At 44.9% G+C, this 22,195-nt stretch overlaps 1 protein-coding gene across 1 annotated transcript in view; it reads left to right on the top strand.

Annotated features, from left to right (window-relative positions):
* Window positions 1–8,352: 8,352 nt before the first annotated feature.
* The window catches only part of LOC143300172 (poly [ADP-ribose] polymerase 2-like), a 36,733-nt gene continuing 22,890 nt past the window's right edge, over window positions 8,353–22,195 (top strand). The window contains exons 1-8 of the mRNA XM_076613727.1: window positions 8,353–8,502; window positions 9,388–9,563; window positions 12,139–12,262; window positions 13,290–13,499; window positions 14,365–14,565; window positions 17,510–17,625; window positions 20,765–20,937; window positions 22,053–22,149. Coding sequence (XP_076469842.1) covers window positions 8,478–8,502; window positions 9,388–9,563; window positions 12,139–12,262; window positions 13,290–13,499; window positions 14,365–14,565; window positions 17,510–17,625; window positions 20,765–20,937; window positions 22,053–22,149 — 1,122 coding nt within the window. The 5' untranslated portion in view covers window positions 8,353–8,477. The remainder of the gene's footprint in view (window positions 8,503–9,387; window positions 9,564–12,138; window positions 12,263–13,289; window positions 13,500–14,364; window positions 14,566–17,509; window positions 17,626–20,764; window positions 20,938–22,052; window positions 22,150–22,195) is intronic.

Below are 22,195 nucleotides of genomic sequence, written 5' to 3'. Positions count from 1 at the left end.
CCTGCCATGAAGGCAGCTATAAAATCCCTTTTGTCTTTGTGTGTTCTTTTACATGCACAAAGTGCATACTGCACACACGACATCGGTTTATCATCTCATTCAAATGAAAAGCACCCACACTTAATATGTATCAGAGACCCTGGATCATCATCACTTTGGGTTCTGTTACAAAACTTTACATTTGGTGTCATATACTGTACCATGTCAAACTGATGCAAACTAGGCCTATGGTTTGCTCTGTTTGGCCAAATTTCGCGCGGCTAACAGTGAAAAGACGCCCCTCTTAGTCTGGCCCGCTCTTAGCCAATCAAACGCCTCTAACAGCTATAAGCGCTGAATCATTCCTTTGGCCAAGGCTCTCCACGCCATCTTGTCAGGTTTTCGCTCTGTCTCGTCTAACGCTTTTTTTGGTTATTAAGCGTTTTCATTTGGCCTTATTTTGTTGTATGCGGCTTGCATGTGTATTGTGCTTACATTCTGTGTACTCGTTTCGACTCGGCCCCCTCGATTTCTTCGTATTTTTCTACCTCTGAGTCGATCCTGTCTTTCCTTTCTCTGTTGGGGATCGTATTGTTCGCTGGGTGCTTACGCGCGGTACCATGCCTCGTTTGCCATCCTACGAAGGCAGGGATCATGATGCTGGCAGAGATACTCGCCAAGAGACTCTCCCAGGCCCGGAGCTCATGATTTCTCCCGATAGGGACCGCGGCGATGCGTCTGCAGACGCTGATCGCGGAGGGGACGCTCGTCCCGATAAAACGGTCATGAAGGGGACCGGGGGGAAAGGGATTCGAGCGTCACCTCCCGAAGTGTCCCAGCGCGAGGCGGGTGGAAGGGGGAGTAGCACGTCCTCTCTTGGTGGTGGGAACTCGCGGCTGGGTGCGGACTCCCAAGGGGAGGCCGCCCCCCGCCGTTACCCGGGTCCCCACACGGAGACGGCCCTCAGGGGCCCCAGTGCTGTTTCCCCTCCTCCCTCCTCGGTCGACCCCCCTCCCCCACCTCCTCCTGGGGGAGAAAAACAGTTGGTTCCGGGGGGGGACCTCCACTTAGCCCACCTCGGGCCAAGCCACCCCAGTCTCCCCACGGGAGGGGATTCTGGGCGCGTGGCAACCTGCTCTGCAGGTCTCCCCGCTATCCGGCCGGTCTCCCCTGCTGGGGGAGTCCCGCGCGTGTCAGGCGGTTCCGGGCAGTCAGACCGCCGGCCTTTCGGCCTGTCTGACACCCGAGTCGGACCTGACCTCCCTCCGACTTGGCCAGGCTTTTCCCTTCAACGAGGTCAAGGCACCAGTGACCCTTGGGGCTGGGGTCACGGGATGGCTGGTGCCCACGGGTGGTATCCCCCATTCTACCCGTACTGGGGTGCACCTATGGTGCATGCTGGGTTCCCGGGAGGACCAGGGACTAACCCCTGGTCCGCTCCCCACCGGACCCAACCCAGCACAGACCACAGAGTGACACACACAGCCCCGACAAGAGGGATTGACTCTTCGTTGGGCAGGTCGAGCTCCTCGACCAGTGTTAACACTACAGCCTCGAATAGGTCCTCTGTCAGCACGCAGGTGACCGCCACGGTCACTACGGCTTCCTTTTCAGGACCGACGGCAGCTGAGGGACCCCGCTCAGCCCGTGGGAGCCTGCTGGTCCCACCTACCCAGCCCTCGGTCCTAAAAGGAGATGAGTGGGTGTTCGTCCCCTCACAGCACTCGTGGGTCCCTCTGGCGTCCAGGGACGCTCTCTCTGAGAAGGTGTGGCACCCACCATCCCAAGCATGGTTGGACCTACGGTCCACACACTCCCCACCCTCTTCAGGTGTCAAGGACATAACAGAGGAGACCAGGGTCCCTGCTCGGGATCGCCCCAGCTCATCCCGCTGGGCTGACCACAGCCCACAGGACGCCCCCGTGGGTACATCCACTTGGGATGGCACCCAACAGGGGATGGACTGTGAACAAGAAGGACAGCCCCTGTCTTCGGATGAGGACGAACAAGCAGATGAGCACTCTTCGCCCCCATCCCAGTGCGACAGATGGAGCCCACGCCTCCCTAGGGACCAGCCTGAACCAAACTCGGACTTTGCCGAGCTCGAACTGACCCTCCCCAATAGGGTCACACAGGCTGAATCAGTCCCTCAGGCAACTTTGTCACCCTTAACCCTCCTACGGTCAGGTGACTCTAACTCCAGAACCACAAGGCGACTCAGAGTGCCAGAAATGGCTCAGGAGTGGCTTAATAAGCCAGCCCGCACCGTCAGGGGTGCTGCTTCCATCCCTCCTCCAGGCAGGGAGTCACTCTCTGCCCCGGGCGCTTTTGCCCCAGGCAAGTTCCTTAAAGATCCCTCCAAGGGAGGAGTGTGGTCCTGGTACACACAGGACCACCCTGCCTACAGGGAAGCAGAGCCCTCCGCGCAGGACAGGATGTTGGTCTCACAGCGCACCACCTTCCCCACCTCAGCTACTCTTCCCTTTAAGACATTTGCAGAGTGGGACAAACTGGCCCGCCGCTGCCTCCTCGAGGTGTCCACGGCTTATACCTTCTTTGACGCGTTCCTCCACAGAGCCAATGAGCTGTGGGAACAACGTCCAGTTCAGCAGGACACGGAGTCTCCTTCCTCTGGCCTGCCTGGCCTCTTCTCAGACCCGAGGTTAAACACTTTTGGCAATCGAGTAGCGTCTGGTCTCACGGCAGCTGCAGACGCAGCTACCAGCCTTCACTTCAATACGGTGCTAGCGCGGCGGGATGCTGTTCTCCGCCTCTCTAACATTCCAGTAGAGGAGAGGGCTGCTCTGCGGTCCATCCCAGCACAGCAGCACTCCCTCTTCGGCCAGTATGCGCCGCATTTTGTCAGCCACAGGGCAGAGACAAACCGGGAGGTGGCCTCATATTTAGCCCAATCCTCCCAGGGGCGCCAGGGTTCTATGCCTTTGAAGAGACCCGCCACCAGGGCTCCTCCATATACCTCGCCTCCTAAGCCAAAGCGGCGTGCTCAGAATCAGCGGCAGAGGAACAAACCACCTCATGGCCGTCCAAGCCGTCCGGCCATGCCCAAGGCCAGAAGGCAGCACCCCCAATGACTGGGCCCCGATTCAGCACCGCCAGTCGTTCAGCCCCTCCAAGTAGGAAACTTGTCCCGGCACGCGCATCAGTGGCGTGCTCTGGGACTCAACGACTGGATTGTGTCGGTGCTAGAGTCGGGGTACATGCTCCCTTGGGTGGGGGACCGCCCCCCTCTAAGATCCACTCCTCCTCCTTATGTGCCCAGCTCGATGGAGCAGGAGAGCGTCTTAGAGAAAGAGATATCGCACCTACTCCTCATAGGGGCGATATCTCAACTCTCGGACCCGGGCCCCGGTTTTTACGGCCGGTTGTTCGTGATTCCAAAAGTCTCCGGAGGGTGGAGACCAGTCCTGGACTTGTCCCCCCTCAACAGTTTCCTCCCCAAGATGAAATTCAAGATGGACACACAGGCACAGATTCGGGAGACCATGCAACAGGGAGATTGGGCGACGTCCATCGATCTGAAAGATGCTTATTTCCATATCCTCATCCACCCGGCATCCCGCCGGTACCTGAGGTTCGTGTGGAGGGACAGAGTGTTCCAGTTCTCTGCCCTCCCATTTGGTCTGTCCCTTGCCCCTTTCCTGTTTACCAAGGTGGTGCGGGAATTGGTGTCAATCGTCCGGTCGGAGTCCATTCGGCTCTGTGTGTACCTGGACGACTGGCTTATTCTGGCCCAGTCACAGGCTCTGTGCCAGAGTCATACAGCCAGACTTCTAGACCTGTGCTCCCAACTGGGCTTCATCATGAACCAGGAGAAATGCGATCTGTCCCCGAGCCAGTCCTTCGACTTCTTAGGGATGAGATTCGACACGCGGTCCATGATAGTCTCTCCGACGCCAGATCGGTGGGACCGTCTGGCAGGCCTCCTCAACCACTTGCGCCATTCCTCCCAAGCAACGGCGCGGACACTTTCTTCCCTCCTGGGCATGATGGAGTCCATGGCACCTCTCATCCCTCTGGGCAGGGTTCTCAAGCGCCCTCTTCAGAGGGCACTCAGGCTACGGTGGTCCCAGAGCACTCAGCCATGGGATACCCGGATATGTCTGGGCGAGTGGTTCCTCGAGGTGACATCAGAGTGGTTAACCACCCCTCTTCTGACACAGGGGGTGCCCATAGCCCCACCTACTCTTCAGGTGGCACTATTCACAGACGCCTCCTCCATGGGCTGGGGAGCCCACATGGACTCACTCCATGCAGCAGGGACTTGGTCCCCGGAGGAGCGCCTATGCCACATCAATGTTCTGGAACTGGAGGCAGTTCGCAGGGCTCTCCAGCACTTCATAGCGGAGGCCAAAGGCAAGGCCATTCGCTTGTTCACGGACAACACAACAGTCGCTTGTTACGTGAACAAAGGGGGCGGAGCGCACTCGGCAGACCTCTCTCTGCGGACCGAGGCTCTCCTCCGTTGGTGCCACAGCAGGGGCATTGCACTTTCAGCGAGACACATAGCAGGGAAAGACAACATTTTGGCAGATGCTCTCAGCAGGTCCAAGAGTGTCATACACACAGAGTGGACCCTGGACAAGGACACCCTGCAAGGAGTGTGGGAACAGTGGTTCCGGCCGATGGTGGACCTCTTTGCGACAAGGTTCAGCAAGAGACTTCCCACGTACGTCTCTCCAGTCGCCGACCCAGAAGCATGGGCAGTGGACGCTCTCTCTCTAGACTGGAGCAGTCTGATTGCCTACGTGTTTCCTCCCTTTCCAATCCTGTCCAAGGTGATACGGAAAGCCAGGTTGGAACGCCCGCAGATGATCCTCATTGCGCCGAAATGGCCAGCCCAGCCCTGGTTTCCGGTCCTTCAGTCCCTGACACATGTTCCACCACTGGAACTGGAAACCAAACCTCATCCGCTGAGGCAGCCTCGTTCGGGCATTCCTCACTCCAATCCTCAAATGCTCCACCTGCACGCGTGGCTGCTGTGCGGGCGGATCTGTCAGCATCACCATTGAAGTCTTCCACCCCTCGGTCAGCCTCTGTGTCCGCCGCGCTGACCAAGGGGGGTGCCTCCTCCGACCTCCTCTCCATAGTCTCCAAAGCCAGGAGGGAGGGAACAGAGACTTTGTATGACTTTCGATGGAAGAAATGGCTGAGTTGGTGTACAGCTCAGAACATTCCCCCTACTAACCCTACGAGCATGCAGCTGGCCAACTTTTTGGCTCACTGCTCCTCGGTTCTCAACCTGTCTGCTAGTTCTGTGAGAGGGTACAGGTCTGCCATTTGTACCACTATCAAACAGCTAGGTGGTCCCGCTTTTGAAGCTGATTTCCTGCTCAGAGAAGTGGCTAGGGGCGCCTCTCTGAAGGAAGCTAGGAATCCCAGAAGAGTGCCCCTCTGGGACTTGTTCCTGGTGCTGGATTTCATTCGAAAACAGCCCTTTGAGCCATTGGGGACTATTCCTTTTGACCTGCTCACTCTCAAGACCACTTTCCTTCTGTTGCTGGCCACGGGCCGTCGTAGAAGTGAGATTCATGGTCTTAGTGGTCTGCCACAAGATCTAGCATTCCACAGAGATGGTTCCATCACTCTTCGTTTCCTTCCAGAGTTTCTGGCTAAGAACCAAGACCCCGAGGTCCCTTCCCCCTCTCTGAGGGTCAGACCTTTGTCGGATATTCTGGCACAAGATGATGAAGATAGGCATCTCTGCCCCGTTCGGTGCCTCAAATACTATTGCAATAGGTCTCGCCATAGGCGTTCTTCTCAGAGGCGCCTTCTCATCTCCCTCAATGAGAATTACAAGAAAGATATCGCTGCAGGCACCATTTCCCGCTGGGTTTCCCAAGTGATTCGTAGAGCCTACTCTCATGCACACAAGGATCTCAGCTGTCTTAATCCCAGAACACACGAAGTGCGGGCCATAGCTACTTCGGCTGCTTTCCAGCACTCGGTACCACTGCAGCATGTCTTGGAGGCAGCCTTCTGGCGGTCGGAGAATCCCTTCATCAACTTCTACCTCCGGGATTTCCGTATGACCAGGGCTGACGGTTCCAAGGGGATTTCCTTTGTCGCGGCTAACACTGCCGTCTCAGTTTCAAGGGCTCCCCATACGAACCAGTAGGCGTTGCCCTCCTCCATTTGCTTTAAATTCTGCATCAGTTTGACATGGTACAGTATATGACACCAAAAGGAGGAGTTTGTATTATACTCCATGTTTGGTGTTTACATATACTTACCATGTCAAACTCGAATGCCCGCCCGTCCGTCCCCGCGTCTCCGCCGTGGTTCTCATGGGGCATTTTCATTCATGGCCACGGAATGATTCAGCGCTTATAGCTGTTAGAGGCGTTTGATTGGCTAAGAGCGGGCCAGACTAAGAGGGGCGTCTTTTCACTGTTAGCCGCGCGAAATTTGGCCAAACAGAGCAAACCATAGGCCTAGTTTGCATCAGTTTGACATGGTAAGTATATGTAAACACCAAACATGGAGTATAATACAAACTCCTCCTTTCATTTTCATTTCACAGATCTGACTTTTGCATTCCAATAATGACTTGCACACTACAAATGTACTGAGTTTTTCGTTTTTGTTTTGTTTTGCATATGACAATTATCATCATTCTGGCAGCTAAATCCGGTCTTTATGGACTGATGCACACAAGGTATAGTTGTGTCCTGAAAAGCCACTTAACACTAACATGGGTTTAAGATTTTTCTCTTGCACACACACACACACACACACACACACATAGGATTAAGATTTTAACAGGTTTGCACATATACTGACCTGGAACATTGGAAGAAAAATCCTGCCCTGTCTCAGATGCTGCTATTTTTGCTTGTTTGTTTTGTTCAAACATTTTTACTAAATGAATTCAGTTTTTGGGTGTTTTTTTCTGTTTACTGCACAAATGTTCTGTTCACTTAAGAGTCTCTTGATGTTTCCACTTCACAAGGTTTCAGTGCTCTTGAGATTTTCATTGCATTAACTTTATGAGCTCCCATACAGTCAGAGTTTATAGAAAGGTCTCTGTGTTTGCTTTACAAACCAGATTCTTTTTCAAGATTTTTACAGCACAACCTTTCTGGTGAGCTCTTAGCTGTTCACAGTAAAACTTGAGCTGCTAAACCAGGACTGATAAAGCTTCAACATTAAACTGTCTCCAGAATCACAGCATATCCCGATAGGCAGTGATATGCCACGTTTTATATTCAAATTCACAGCCTTCATAATACAGCTCAGCAATCTACCAACTAAGCTATGCATGCACTCATGACCAGTGTGAGGAAAGAAGCCTTTATATATATATATATATATATATATATATTTTTTTTTTTTTTTTTTAGGTATGACAGCAGTGAAAGTAATTTAGGAGAACTTCAAATGGAATCATATTCTTTGCAGGCTCAGGTTAAGAAAACACATGACACATGTTTCGCCTAGGAACACTTGACAATAGTTTCATTTGAATTAAAACAATAACTGCAAGAATATTTAGTCATGAAATCACAAACAGTTTGAGAAAATTATCTGGTTTATTGTATAAAACTGAAACTGTGTTTGTTTACTTCTGCATGGTCTGTAAATAAGTACTGATGAGAAACCCTGAAATAATTTGTAAAAGACTGTGTGTACTAGTAGGACTTTCATTTAATATTTTTTCTATGAAATAATTACAAACAAAATGAGAAGAAAAAACAAAGAATTCTCTCTTTCTGTGTGCGTGTGCATTTTTATGCAGTCTTCCATTTTGAAAAGAAAACAACAAACAAAAACAAAGCAGCACAAGCAAACAACCAGCCGACCAACTCTGTGTGTGTGTGTTTTATCCCAGTCTTCCATTTTGAAAAAAGAAAAACAACAGCAACAAAAAACAAAAATCAAAGCAACACAAACAACCAAAGAACTGCAGGATTGTGTTTTTGACAAAAATGTGATTCCATATATGCTTCCCGGAAGTCCAATCGAGTTGAAGCTCCGCGAAGCCATTTTTCTAAAAATAGATAGCAGACGACGACACCAATGGCTGGTGGCCGGATAGTGACAAAATGGCGGCCATCTGGCTTCAGCTTTCCTAGCCAATGATTAATCAACTATTCTTAGATTTGTGCCGCGAAGCAGCCGCCCAAATACGGCTCCGCGAAGCTCTGCCAACTTTCGCTATTGGCGGAGACAGAAAACAGGCCCACCAGGTTTAATTTACTTGAAACGTTCTGTTATGAGTTATATACTTATTTTTGCGTGTAAAGGAATGTGCACCAGCAGATATATTTGTTGGAGTCGATGCAGTTCGAAGGGATATTTTGATGATTAAATACAAATGTAGAGACATTTCAACTTTTTAATGCAACTGGCGCGCATGTGTGTGCTTGCAGCTCGGCAATCGGAACAAGCTGTGGCTCAAGCGAGACGAAAAGCTTCGACTACTGACCTGAGCGTTCTCTCGGTAGATCTATCTGTGTACGAGTCGACGACACGCCAAAATGCCACCCAAAAGGAGAGCTGCAGGTACTGTTTTAGTTGTTTTCCATTAGAAAAGTTATATGTTGATCAGTATCTAACTGATCAACGAACAAAAACCCAAACAGAATGGTGTTCGGCACAGTGTTGGGCACTGTCACCAGTAACGGCGATCCCCGTTCAACGCTGTTGCGGTGTGTGTTCGTATAACATGTGCACAGTGCATGGCACAGTTTATATGATCATACACTTGTGATTAAGTGAGGTTGATGAGTCCATTTTGCAACAGATATTGCTGGACGACTTGTTCTTCTTCACGTGCCACTCGATTGCCGGTATAGGCTTGGCATCTGTAGTAGTAGTAGTACTACTACTACTACATCAGCGTGCGAAGCACACACACACACGCGCGCGCACACACGCACACACACACACACACACACACACACGTATGTACACATGTCACAAGCCCATAAGTGTTCACACTTGCATTTCACTTACAAGCAATGCATTATGTATACATATGTGTTAACAGATTTCAAGTCTTGATTAACATACCATGCATGCAGTTGTGATACTATTTGTATTATTAATGGGTGATCATGTATGCAGGTTATTCTTTCATCTGTATTTAGGCATAATATTGTATAGGAATTTGTCTCTATAAAAAAAAAAGCATTGGTTTGAGTTGGATAAACTTTATTTAGATATAGTTATATGATTAGATGATTGATCCTTGTTAACTTAATGTAAGCTTTTGTGGTCTTGTGTGATTTTACAAAACCATTCACGGCCACATGAGAAGAAGACTTTGCAACTTGTAAGCAAGTGCACTTGCACACTACAGCTAAATTTCCCCTATTCAAATTGAAAAAAAAATTGAAAAAAAAATAAAAAGGTAATCATTATTTTTATTCAATGTTGTGAATGCAGCAAAAGCAAGTGCTGGTGCTCCAAGTGCAAGCAAGAAGCCCCGCACCGCAGGCACAGGTGGAGTTGGTGACCGCACAGTGCGATGGGAATGGGAGGGGGATGGAGGCAAGTGGACACGCTACGCCAAAGTCCACAGCGATGCTCTGACAAGTGCTCTGGAGAAAAAGAAAAATCAGGCAAGCATTTGTATAATACACCACAGTACAATAAGTTTATTCAGTTTTTGAAGGCCACCTGGCCAATACGAAGAACAGACAAAGCATAAACATAGTATGTTAGATGAGTGGAAAGAGTTTCCTGTAAAAAGCATGTGCAATTCTGAACACAATTAGTTTCATGTGATGTCATTGAGATGTTTAGTTTAACATAAGCTCTAATGATTTGTTTCACTTTCTATGTTTCCACCTTGAACATTCTTTTTAACTGCTACTTTAAGTGCCAGTTTAGCTGTCATACACTGTCACTGCACCTTAAATTCTGAAGGAAAGAAATAATAGTAAATGGTCTTGAACTGTTTGTGTGGAAATCAGCATGGTGACTCAGGTGAGCTTTTGTGTGTGTGTGTTTGTGTTGTCTACTTCTGTTTTACTTTAGGTATTAAATAAGATACATCTTATTTGGCTGTAAACACACAGAAATGTGTCTTTTGACTGCAGCGCATATAACAAAACACATAAAGCATAACCACTTTTAGAACATGAACATTCATGAAAATTTGCAACACAATGACTAAAGTAATAAAATTGATGTTGACTAAAATTGGAATTCATATTGTGTTCGATATTTGATATTGTATACATTATTATTGTTATTATTTAATGTCTCTGGGTTGTATGTTTTGCCCAGAAGTGTGCAAGCTGGTGGGAAGGGCTATGCTGCATTGCTTCATGTTGTGTTGTGAAAGTTACTGTACTTACATTATTTGGTAGTTTGTGGTGAACTTTATTTGGTAGTTTATGTTTTGTTTTGTGTGTGTGTGTGTGTGTGTGTGTGTATTGTGTGTGTGTGTAAACTTGTTTCTCTGCGTGTTTGTGTCTGTTGCAGTGTTCTTGTGTGTATGCTTGTGAAAGAACTTTAGATTCAGGTAAAAAAAAAAAAAAAAGCCAACTCATTATTGCCATTGTAACAATTTTGCACAAAAAATGTAGCAAGTTCAACTGGTCTGCTTGTACATGTACAACCTTGGCCCACTTTTTTCTGAGTTTCTCTCTTCATAGTCTTCACTTTTTTCTTTTGTGTGTGTGTGTGTTCAGGCCTACTCCTACTCAATTTTTCCACTGAATCATCTATAGTAATACTATCCATCTCATGTTCTGAGTATTCTTTTAACTCTTGGGGTTTGTTGTCAGTGCCAGCCCTTTCTGGCCTTCAAGATAATTCTCTCTGTCCTCTATGCTTTCTCAGTCTCTGTGGTTTGTAGTTTGGACATGTACTATGGTAGACTTAGCTACAGTATTGGAAATGATATTTTCCGGTTGTGTCTTGCAGAGCCTCTGCTGTTAGGAGAAAATGAAATGTCGTCATGTAATCCTCCTCCCATTTCTGGCTACTCTTCTTGACTTCGGGAAAGTTCATTTTCTTCTTCTTCTGCGTTCACTCGTATGCACACGAGTGGGCTTTTACGTGTATGACCGTTTTTACCCCACCATGTAGGCAGCCATACTCCGTTTTCGGGGGTGTGCATGCTGGATATGTTCTTGTTTCCATAACCCACCGAACGCTGACATGGATTACAGGATCTTTAACGTGCGTATTTGATCTTCTGCTTGCGTATACACACGAAGGGGGTTCAGGCACTAGCAGGTCTGCACATATGTTGACCTGGGAGATCGTAAAAATCTCCACCCTTTTACCCACCAGGCGCCGTCACCGTGATTCGAACCCGGGACCCTCAGATTGACAGTCCAACGCTTTAACCACTGGGCTATTGCGCCCATCAGTTCATTTTCATTTTCAGACCTTTTGTCTGGACTTCAGTGAGTTTCTGTTCTTTCTGTTGTCTGTGGTCCTTTGCACCCTGTCATGTGGGAAATGATGATTTTCAGTCCAGGGTCCATGTTAGCGCTTCTTCAGTTTCATGCTGTACATGGTACAATGGCAGTCCCTCTGACTTTGAGACAGTGACATTTATGACTTTTTCTAACTGATCTGTCAGAGTATGGCTGCCTACATGGAGAGGGAGTCAAGGGGGTTAAATAAACAAAACGGTCATACATGTAAGATGTTATATGTCTGTCTGAGTGTGTATGTTTGAGCTGGTCTCCGACTGGATAGGGGAGGGGGAGGTGGGGGGTGTTGTGTGGGTGTTCATCTGTCTTCTGTCTGAGAGACAAATAACTCTTGATATGGGCGGAGCCATGTCATTATGACATTATTGACAGAGTGTGGTTCTGCTTGCTGATCAACATTGATGTTGTCTTCCAAGTGACCAGTTATGCATGTGTGTGGAAGTGTGTGTGTGTGGAAGTGTGTCTGTCTATCTGTCTGTCTGAGAGACAAAGAACTTTAACTTTAGGTGGTATGGGGGTAGCCCTTTCATTGTAACCATAATTATAGAATGTGTTTCTGCTTACAGATCAACATTGGCATAGCCCCCAAAGTTACCAGTGTATATGGATGTGTATGTCTGTGTGTGCGTGTCTGTCTATGCCTATGTCTGTATCTGTCTGAGAGACAAAGAACTCTAAATTCAGGAGATGGGAAGCCCTGTCATTGTAACCATATATAGACAGACTGTGGTTCTGTTTGCAGATCAACATTGACGTGGCCCCTAAAGTGACCATGGTGCTGCAGCTTGAGGAAGGGGTTCAGAAGAACAAGAAGACTGGATTCGAACGTCGGATCAGGATGGCCATCAAGGACCCTAAAGATGGTGGTGAGGATGATTTGAGATAGTGATGCAGATTGGACTGACCGTCTGGACATGGCCTGGGAATACTGAAGAAGAATAAAATGCAGATTGATGCTCACATCTCTCAGATTCGGAGTTCATGGTGTTTACAATGTAGGTTAAGGTTGTACCTGCACAAAAATACACGCATCATGCACAACACACTATACACAAACAAGCGTTTGCACACAGAAATGTGCAAACATACATACAGATTGTTTTTTGTTGTTGTTGTTTTCTTGATGTTTTGTGTGTTAGTGTTTTCTTATATGCCATTATTTATGTTATGTTTGATGTTAGTGAATTTATTTTTATAAACCATTGTGATTTCATAAATTCCACCTCTAATCTGAAGAGGTAACTATGCTGTCTGCCACTCCAAGTTAGTGGAGCTTTATGAATTGTTTCCACGCCTATTGGAGTTTCTGTGCTGTATATGTATGTGTGTGTTCTGATTCTTTTGTGTTCTGTGTAACATTTATTTGTTTACCTATTCATGTTTGTATTCTTTCTTGTTTGTTTATTGACTTTTATGTTAATGTATTCTTTAGATTTTATTAATCGACTTTAGTTGTTTTTTTCCCTTCGGTTTTGGAGTCCATTTAGCTTTAGTTTAGAAAAAGAAACTTCTTGCACTCTTTTATTTTGATTTATATTTAATGCAGCATTTTTCCATGGAAGGGAGGGAGTGATAATATAGGAGAGCTTCTCTTTTGCTTTCTTCATTCCCCCTGAAAACGGACTATGGCTCCCTACATGATGGTGGTAAAAACGGCCATATACGTAAAAGCCCACCCGTGAATATACGTGAACGTGGGAGTTGCAGCCCTTGAATGAAGAAGACGTAGTTTTCTTTGTTTTGAGGATTTATATTAATAAGCATTTGTTTTGATCCTAGGAATGGTGGTTTGTCCATTGTGATATATTTCATGACAGTGTCTATGGCACAGCAAAACTACTATATACTGGTAGACTGGTAACTGCAATAATACTGACCAGCACATGTTTTCAGATTTCTATGCCTGGCAGTGGCAGGACGAGAAAGGCAAGTGGAACCCTTACCCTGCAGCCGTCAGCCTTGACCTTGAGGATGCTCAAGAAAAGAAACTGGATGAAGTTACCTTTGAGGCCTGTCATCGCTCTTACACTGTTGACATGGCAACCCTGAAACAAGAAAACTCTGTCACACATGTGAAGAGAGATGTGGAGCGCAGCAAATCAGGTGAGGATGAGAGGGGGATGGATGTAGGGTGTGTGTGTGTACTGATATATTTGTTGAAGTCCTGTAGAGTGCTGTAATTGCAGGTGATTTTGTTGTCATTTACTGTATTTGAGAATGTGAATATTTTGCAATGCATTTTACTGTTTTTGTGACTAAATGCATGTATGCCCCCCTGAGTGTGTGTTTGCACATATAGATAGAATGTACAGTGACACATTTTCAGTTGTATTTAATTCTGTTATATATTCCACTTTGTTATATTGTTGTTCATTTGGTTTTGTCTGCAGAAAAAAAGAGCATGGCAGTGAAAAGTGAAGACTGATGATATCCATGTGGATGTAGGGTGTGTGTGTGTACTGATATATTTGTTGAAGTCCTGTAGAGTGCTGTAATTGTGGGTTATTTTGTTGTCATTTACTGTATTTAAGAATGTGCATATTTTGCAATGCATTTTACTGTTTTTGTGACTAAATGCATGTATGCCCCCCTGAGTGTGTGTTTGCACATATAGATAGAATGTACAGTGACACATTTTCAGTTGTATTTAATTCTGTTATATATTCCACTTTGTTATATTGTTGTTCATTTGGTTTTGTCTGCAGAAAAAAAGAGCATGGCAGTGAAAAGTGAAGACTGATGATATCCATGTTTGTATGTCATTGCACATGCGCGTGTACGTACGTGGATGTGTCAAGTTAGAAATGTAGACCAGTAGAATTTTGAGTGTGGGTGTTTACTGGTTGTTGATTCCATACACATAGATTTCTAGGCTTGCCTCTGTTACTACATTTCTATGTCTGGTTACTTCTTGAAGCGTCTTGAAAGTCCATGATCAACACATACAAAGATTCCTTTAACTGTGCAGATGCAGAAGCAGCAGAAGGTGAGGAGGATGAGCCAGTGGCCTCCTCTTCTGCAGTGAATGTGAAAGAGGAAGAAGAGGAGGAGGAGGAGGAGCCGGCTCCAAAGAAGGGACGGGGGAAAGGATCATCTGGAAAATCAGCCGCTAAGTCTGGCCGTGGCAAAAAGGGGGAGGAGAATGGGGCAGGGGATTCCAAGTCTGTTGGTGCGTTCTCCGTTCTGGTGTGTGCATGAGTACGTGTGTGTGCGTTTACGAGCATGCGTGTGTGTGTGTGTATGCATGTGCGTGCGTGTGTGTGCATGAGACAAACACATTGCGCATATGTTAGAGGGAGAGAGAGAAAGAAATTGCCTCTTCATTCCAAAATCAAAAACCTTAGCATGCCGAGTTATGTTGGTTTAAACAGTAGTTTATCTGAAAATATCACAATGCAAATCTATTAAATTCGACAGGACAGCATGTCATGTTAAAAACATGTTCAAAAAACATTTTATGTAGTAGACTATTTGTATCAGTGTGGATATTGTGAAAGAATCAATCCTTTTTTTTCTGAATTTTGAAAAAAAAAAAGGTTAAAACAAATAACAGCTATATACAAGTCCACTTGTGTGGGGGGTTTATATGATGCATCTGTGTGTGAAAGCATTTTTGCAACTGTTTGTGTTTGTGTGTGCTTTTCATGAATGCACATGTCTGTATGCAGGATTCAGAGTCATGGAAATCTGGAAAAGTCTTAAAAATGATAGAATGATTTCCAGGGCTGGTAAAGACCTGGAAAAATATATTTTGCTGTTCAGGGTCTGGAGATTTTAATTGAATCCTTGACCAGTACTATTCAACAAATAGGTTTATGCATTAGAAAAACAACAACAAATAACAGAAAAGACAAACTGTTGTGAAAAATGAACATCAATATTTGGATATCTAGCTATTTCTTTCATCAACAGTGTAGCAGATGATTTTTTTCATTCAGTTTGGCTTTGTGTTTGGTGTGGCAAATTTTCATTCTGGCCTGGAAAAAGTCTGGAAAGTCTGGAATTTTGTTTCGTAATATGTGTGGGAATATTGTTTGTGTGGGAATATTGTTTTTGTGTCTGACGAAATATGTTGAAAACGTCATTTCTGTGGGAATCTTGTGTATATTTCTGGTGGAATGTGTCATATATGTGGGAATCTTGTACATGTGTCTGACGGAATGTGTCATCCCTGTGGGAATCCTGTGTATATGAATTATGATGGAATGTGTCATATCTGTGGGACTCCTGTGTATGTGTCTAATGGAATGTGTTATGTCTGGGGAATGCTGTGTATGTGTCTGATATAATGTGTTATGTCTGGGGAATCCTGTGTATGTGTCTGATATAATGTGTTATGTCTTGGGGATCCTGTGTATGTGTCTGATGGAATGTGTTATGTCTGGGGAATCCTGTGTATGTGTCTGATATAATGTGTTATGTCTGGGGAATCCTGTGTATGTGTCTGATGGAATGTGTCAATTACGGGGGAATCCTGTGTATGTGTCTGATATAATGTGGTATGTCTGGGGGATCCTGTGTGTGTGTCTGGTGAAATGCGTCCTGTCTGTGGGAATCCTGTGTGTGTCTGATGGAATGCATCATGTCTGTGGGAATCCTGTGTGTGTGTCTGATGGAATGTGTCAAGCACAGGGGAATCTTGTATGTGTGTCTGGTGGAATGTGTTATATTTGTGGGAATCCTGTGTGTGTGTCTGATGGAATGTGTTATGTCTGGGGAATGCTGTGTATGTGTCTGATATAATGTGTTATGTCTGGGGAATCCTGTGTATGTGTCTGATATAATGTGTTATGTCTTGGGGATCCTGTGTATGTGTCTGATATAATGTGTTATGTCTGGGGAATCCTGTGTATGTGACTGATGGAATGTGTCAAGTACGGGGGAATCCTGTGTATGTGTCTGATATAATGTGGTATGTCTGGGGGATCCTGTGTGTGTGTCTGGTGAAATGCGTCCTGTCTGTGGGAATCCTGTGTGTGTCTGATGGAATGCATCATGTCTGTGGGAATCCTGTGTGTGTGTCTGATGGAATGTGTCAAGCACAGGGGAATCTTGTATGTGTGTCTGGTGGAATGTGTTATATTTGTGGGAATCCTGTGTGTGTGTCTGATGGAATGTGTTATGTCTGGGGAATGCTGTGTATGTGTCTGATATAATGTGTTATGTCTGGGGAATCCTGTGTATGTGTCTGATATAATGTGTTATGTCTTGGGGATCCTGTGTATGTGTCTGATATAATGTGTTATGTCTGGGGAATCCTGTGTATGTGACTGATGGAATGTGTCAAGTACGGGGGAATCCTGTGTGTGTGTCTGGTGGACTGTGTTATGTCTGGGGAATCCTGTGTGTGTGTCTGGTGGAATGCATCCTGTCTGGGAATCCTGTGTATATGTCTGATGGAATTTGTCATATCTGTGGGAATCCTGTGTGTTTCTGATGGAATGCATCATGTCTGTGGGAATCCTGTATGAGTCTGATGGAATGTGTCATATCTGTGGGAATCCTGTGTGTGTGTCTGATGGAATGCGTCATATTTGTGGGAATCCTGTGTGTGTCAGGTGGAATGTATTCTGTCTGGGGAAATTCTGTGTATGTGTCTGGTGGAATGTGTCATGTGTGGGGGAACCCAGTGTATGTGTCTGATGGAATGTGTCATATCTGTGGGAAATCCTGTGTATGTGTCTGATGGAATGAAATCCTGTGTATGTGTCTGATGGAATGTGTCATATCTGTGGGAAGTCCTGTGTATGTGTCTGATGGAATGTGTCATATCTGTGGGAAATCCTGTGTATGTGTCTGATGGAATATGTCATATCTGTGGGAAATCCTGCGTATGTGTCTGATGGAATGTGTCATGTCTGTGGGAAGTCCTGTGTATGTGTCTGATGGAATGTGTCATATATGTGGGAAATCCTGTGTATGTGTCTGATGGAATATGTCATATCTGTGGGAAATCCTGTGTATGTGTCTGATGGAATGTGTCATATCTGTGAGAAGTCCTGTGCATGTGTCTGATGGAATGTGTCATATCTGTGAGAAGTCCTGTGCATGTGTCTGATGGAATGTCATCAATGGGGGAACCCTGTGTATGGGTCGGATGGATCATGTTGCAGTTCGACAGGTGGTGGTGAGCAAAGGCAGCGCCCCTGTGGACGCGGAGTGCCCCCTGGTGGAGAAATGCCGAGTGCATGAGGCCAACTCCACCATTTGGGACTGTATGCTCAACCAGGTCTGACTGTCAGTTCCGTCAGTTTGCTTTGCTACTGATTTAATTTATTCTGTTGGTTTTTTGGGGTTTTTTTTTCTTTTCTTTTTTTGCTACGGTATTGTTTGTGCAAGAGGCGCTGTGGAAGAATTGCTCAGGCGGTGGGTTTTTGATCCAGTGATCACTGGTGGAGGTTGAGGCCCTGTTTTGGCAGTATGCTTGTGTCCTTGAGAAAGGCGATTTTCTCTGATTTTTTTCTACCTGACTTTGGGTGGGGAAGATTAAAACGGTGGAAAGAGAGGATAGGGCCTTCTTATGCTGAGCCCTAGACACCATGGATATGAATTCACTGCTCTGATGGCCACTGAAGGCTGTGGGACCTTTAACCTTTGATTTTCGTGACATTTCAGTGGGATCACCACCATGCTTTTCATATAATTGACCCCATGGTTTCTATAGTGGTTTTTTTTTTTTTATCTGGTCTGCGTTGATAGTGTTGTTCCAGTGTGGTATACTGGGCTGTTAGCAATAATGATAGTAATGATAATGGTGGAGGTAAAGCACCAGCTTTCATCAAAATAATATTTAATTACACATACTTAACCGTGACCCAACTGGTGCAGACTCCGGCAGGGGTCTGACATTCCTGTCCTGTGCAAACTACTATCCGCCAATGCGGAGAAAATGAAAGTACTACAGCTTATAACCTCCCGGAAGTAGGTAACGTCCCCTTTGTCCCCCTAGCTAGCGCCCTCTTTTTCCGGCAGCCATCTCGACACCTGTTCCTGTGCACTTCATACGACTAAGTTTTTCGCATTTTCTATCTGTCTATCGAATCTTTGGCGTTTCTGTTTTTTGTCCAATTATGTCTTCAAACAGGTCGCACAATTTCAACAAAATAAAATTCCTCTTGTTTCCTGGCTGGTTCAGTGTCATATTCCATGGATCGTGCGTTTTTTTAGCGCTGGTTTGAAGGTTTTAACCTGTTAACCACCATACAGCTATCTCAGGTAGGATTAGCCCATAATTCTGTAGTCATGGCCATGTTCTTTTTTCTTTTTTCTTTTTTTTGAGAAATCAGTGGATGTGTAAAAGTTCTGCAAATGAGCAGGATAGTTTCAGCATCCCTGGAAGGTTCTTTCTATTAATTTTTTTCTTCTTTTTATCTTTTTTGTTTTGTTTTTGTTTTGTTTTTGTTCCTTCCATCATCATTTTTCTCCTTTCTGTTGTCTTTTCTTTCTTTTTTTTTCATATTCTTTTTTTCTCATATTTTTAATCTGTCTGCTTCCCAATGGCATGTTCAAACACTTACAAGACCATGCAACATATATTACACATACATGATGGTTTCACACAAAATCATATTGCCTGAAAGAGAAGCATGGTATACATACACACACACGCACACACCCTCTCACTCTCTCTCTCTGTGTCTCCTTTAAATGGCCATGTTCCTTGCATGACGCGTTAACCTGTCACTGTCCCACGTGCCAGGGGTATTTTAGTATGATAAGATAAGATAAGAATAACTTTATTATCTCCAACAGGAGAAATTTGGTCAGGTGCATTATCACAACATAGACAAGTAAACAACATGGGGACCATAACTGTAAAAGTCAACAACAGCTTTTACGAATATTACGAAGATACAAATGTAAAAAATATCTTATACACCGTTTCATACATACATCCACACACTGCAGGTAATAACTAGTATTCTTAATGTAAAACCAGAAAGAATTAAGAAACATTATTTAAATATAATTATAAACATAGCCTACTATACTGCACGTTGATTATAATAGACAGATAAGATAAAATAAAGATACGTTACGGAAAACTGCGACCAGATAATCAGCACACACCCGCACCCACCCCACACACACGGATTACTTGATTAAACAAGAGTAATAAACATATGTTCTGAAATAAAAGCATTTCACATATTCACTTTTAAAAACATTGCAATTAATTATTACATCGTAATTATTAACAGAAATATATTATGAATAGCATCCCCACCTTCTGGAAATTCTGTGCTAGAAATTTCCTCTTTTCTATCACTCTTTTTGTTTCTGCCTTTTTTCTGCCTTCACTGTTGTCTCCTTTTTCTGCCTTCCTTGTCCATTCCCCTTTCTTTTTTCAAACAAGCCGTGACACTTTTTTCTCTTTTCCGCTGTCTGTGATGTACTATCAGTGCTGTTGCTCTGGTGATAAGGTAATGAGATTGTAAACACTGGGATGGGCAGTAGCTGCCAATTCTGCAATGTTATTTTCCTCTATGGCCTTTTTATGTATTTTTTGGTTGGCTTCGAAGTATTGTTTTTCCTTTTTTATGATTTTTTTTTTGTAATCTGGAGATGATAAATTAAGCGTAGTGGCTGGCGTCCTCAGCATGGCCTAGTCTTATTTGCCCTAAGGAGCTAAATGGTTGGGATACTGTGTCATGAACTGCGTTCTGTGGGTTTGTCTTAGATGTGACAGTTTTGTGTTGACATGCTTGAGCATTTGTATGGTTTGATAGTCCTGATACGGCCCTGTGCGGTGGGCTGGACTGTAAGCAACAAGAACAAGAACCTGTCACTGGGCTTTCCAAAATTTTCCTAAGGAAAAAATCATGATAATTATTCTGAAAACCAGAAGAGTCAATTTCAGTTATGAATAACCATGTCCTAATATGGTGTATGGACTTCATATAGTGGGTTTTTTTTGTTTGCCTTGTGCTTTTGATTTTTTTAAATTTTTTTTTATATTAAAACATTCACATTGATTTAGCTGTATTTTGTGTAATCAAGAAACATGATATTGCATACTTTAAATAATTCATATATTTTACAATTTCAGTTGTGCTTTCAATAGAAAGCCTAGTTACTTTCCTTTCAGAAAAATACTTGTTGGCATACCTGTGACCAAAAATGCAACCTGTAGATTATTTTTCTTATTTATTAATAGCCATTTTCACAGAAAATTCCCCAGGAGAGGAACTGCTGCAGGACTTATTTCCCTGGCAATGAACAGCAAATATTGCAGGTTTTTGTTTACTTTATTTATTTATTTATTTTTTTTATATAACTTTGCTTTATGGGCTACTAAATGGTACTCTGTCCTAATACTTTGCTTTTGGAGCTACTAAAATGATAATCTCCTGTGTCCTTGCTTGCAGACCAACGTGGGGAACAACAACAACAAGTACTACATCATTCAGCTGCTGGAAGAGACCAGCAAGAAGGTGTATTACGTGTGGCAGCGGTGGGGGCGTGTGGGCTACAAGGGGCAGACAAACCTGGTCAACACAGGGGGTGATTTGGACAAGGCCAAAAACGTGTTTGACAAGAAGTGAGTGACACCCTGACCATGGAGATTTTTCACCTTGTTTCTTGTTTCGTAATTGCATGTTTGTTAATGCAACTGCGACACTTTAAATGCCGGGTTCGAATCACGGTGACGGCGCCTGGTGGGTAAAGGGTGGAGATTTTTACGATCTCCCAGGTCCATATGTGCAGACCTGCTAGTGCCTGAACCCCCTTCGTGTGTATATGCAAGCAGAAGATCAAATACGCACGTTAAAGATCCTGTAATCCATGTCAGCGTTCGGTGGGTTATGGAAACAAGAACATACCCAGCATGCACACCCCCGAAAACGGAGTATGGCTGCATACTTGGCGGGGTAAAAACGGTCATACACGTAAAAGCCCACTCATGTGCGTACGAGTGAACGCAGAAGAAGAAGAAAGAGAATGATCTCAGCTAGAATCTGTGAGTGTGTCGCTGAAAAGTTCTGGCACTGAAAGACACAGTCATTGTCAGAACAGACAAATCACATAGGACACAGTCATAACAGTTATATCACACAGAAAAAAAAAGGTGAAACGGTGATTACAGTAGCAGAATGTTTATGTGTGGGATACGAAAACCCAAAGTCAGCCAGTTAGGAGGCATGTTGTAAAATAGAGAAAAATTTTATGAAGATGGGAAACAAGAGAAAATGCAGATGATCTCCTACCATTTGTCTCTTTCATCCTGATATCTTCGCCTGTCTGTTTGTGTGTGTGTATGTCTGTGTGTGCATGCTTTAATGCATCAGGCTTTCAAGGATTTCTCAAAGGTTCATGATTTAAGATTCTAAGAAATTACATCCTTTTGTCCCTTTTGGGGTGCGCAGGGTACAACAGTATGTATCAGTTTGAATCAAGTGACTTGGTGTTTGTAAAGTGCTTAGAGCTTGGTCTCTGACCAAGGCTAGGTGCTGTATAAGTATCTATATCATCAGCAGCAGCATCATCATCATTTTGGGGAACCGTGCAGGCAATACTAGACACTGGGGATGTGGGGGAGGCAGAGGATTAGCTACCTGTGTGGTCTGACAGGGGTGGATGGCACCTGTGTGGTCTGACAGGGGTGGATGGCACCTGTGTGGTCTGACAGGGGTGAATGGTACCTGTGTGTGGCAGGTTCTTTGACAAGACCAAGAATGCGTGGAACAACAGACACATGTTCCACAAGGTGCCTGGCAAATATGACCTGGTGCATCTGGATTACTCGGCCAAGGTGACTTGTGGTTTGTCTGTGGATTGTGACTTTGTGACTTGTGGTT

The sequence above is a fragment of the Babylonia areolata genome, chromosome 26 (assembly GCF_041734735.1).
Source record: "Babylonia areolata isolate BAREFJ2019XMU chromosome 26, ASM4173473v1, whole genome shotgun sequence".
Taxonomy (NCBI): Eukaryota; Metazoa; Mollusca; class Gastropoda; order Neogastropoda; family Buccinidae; genus Babylonia; species Babylonia areolata.
The sequence above is the reverse complement of the archived record's forward strand: the minus strand, read 5'-3'. Positions and strand labels throughout refer to the sequence as shown.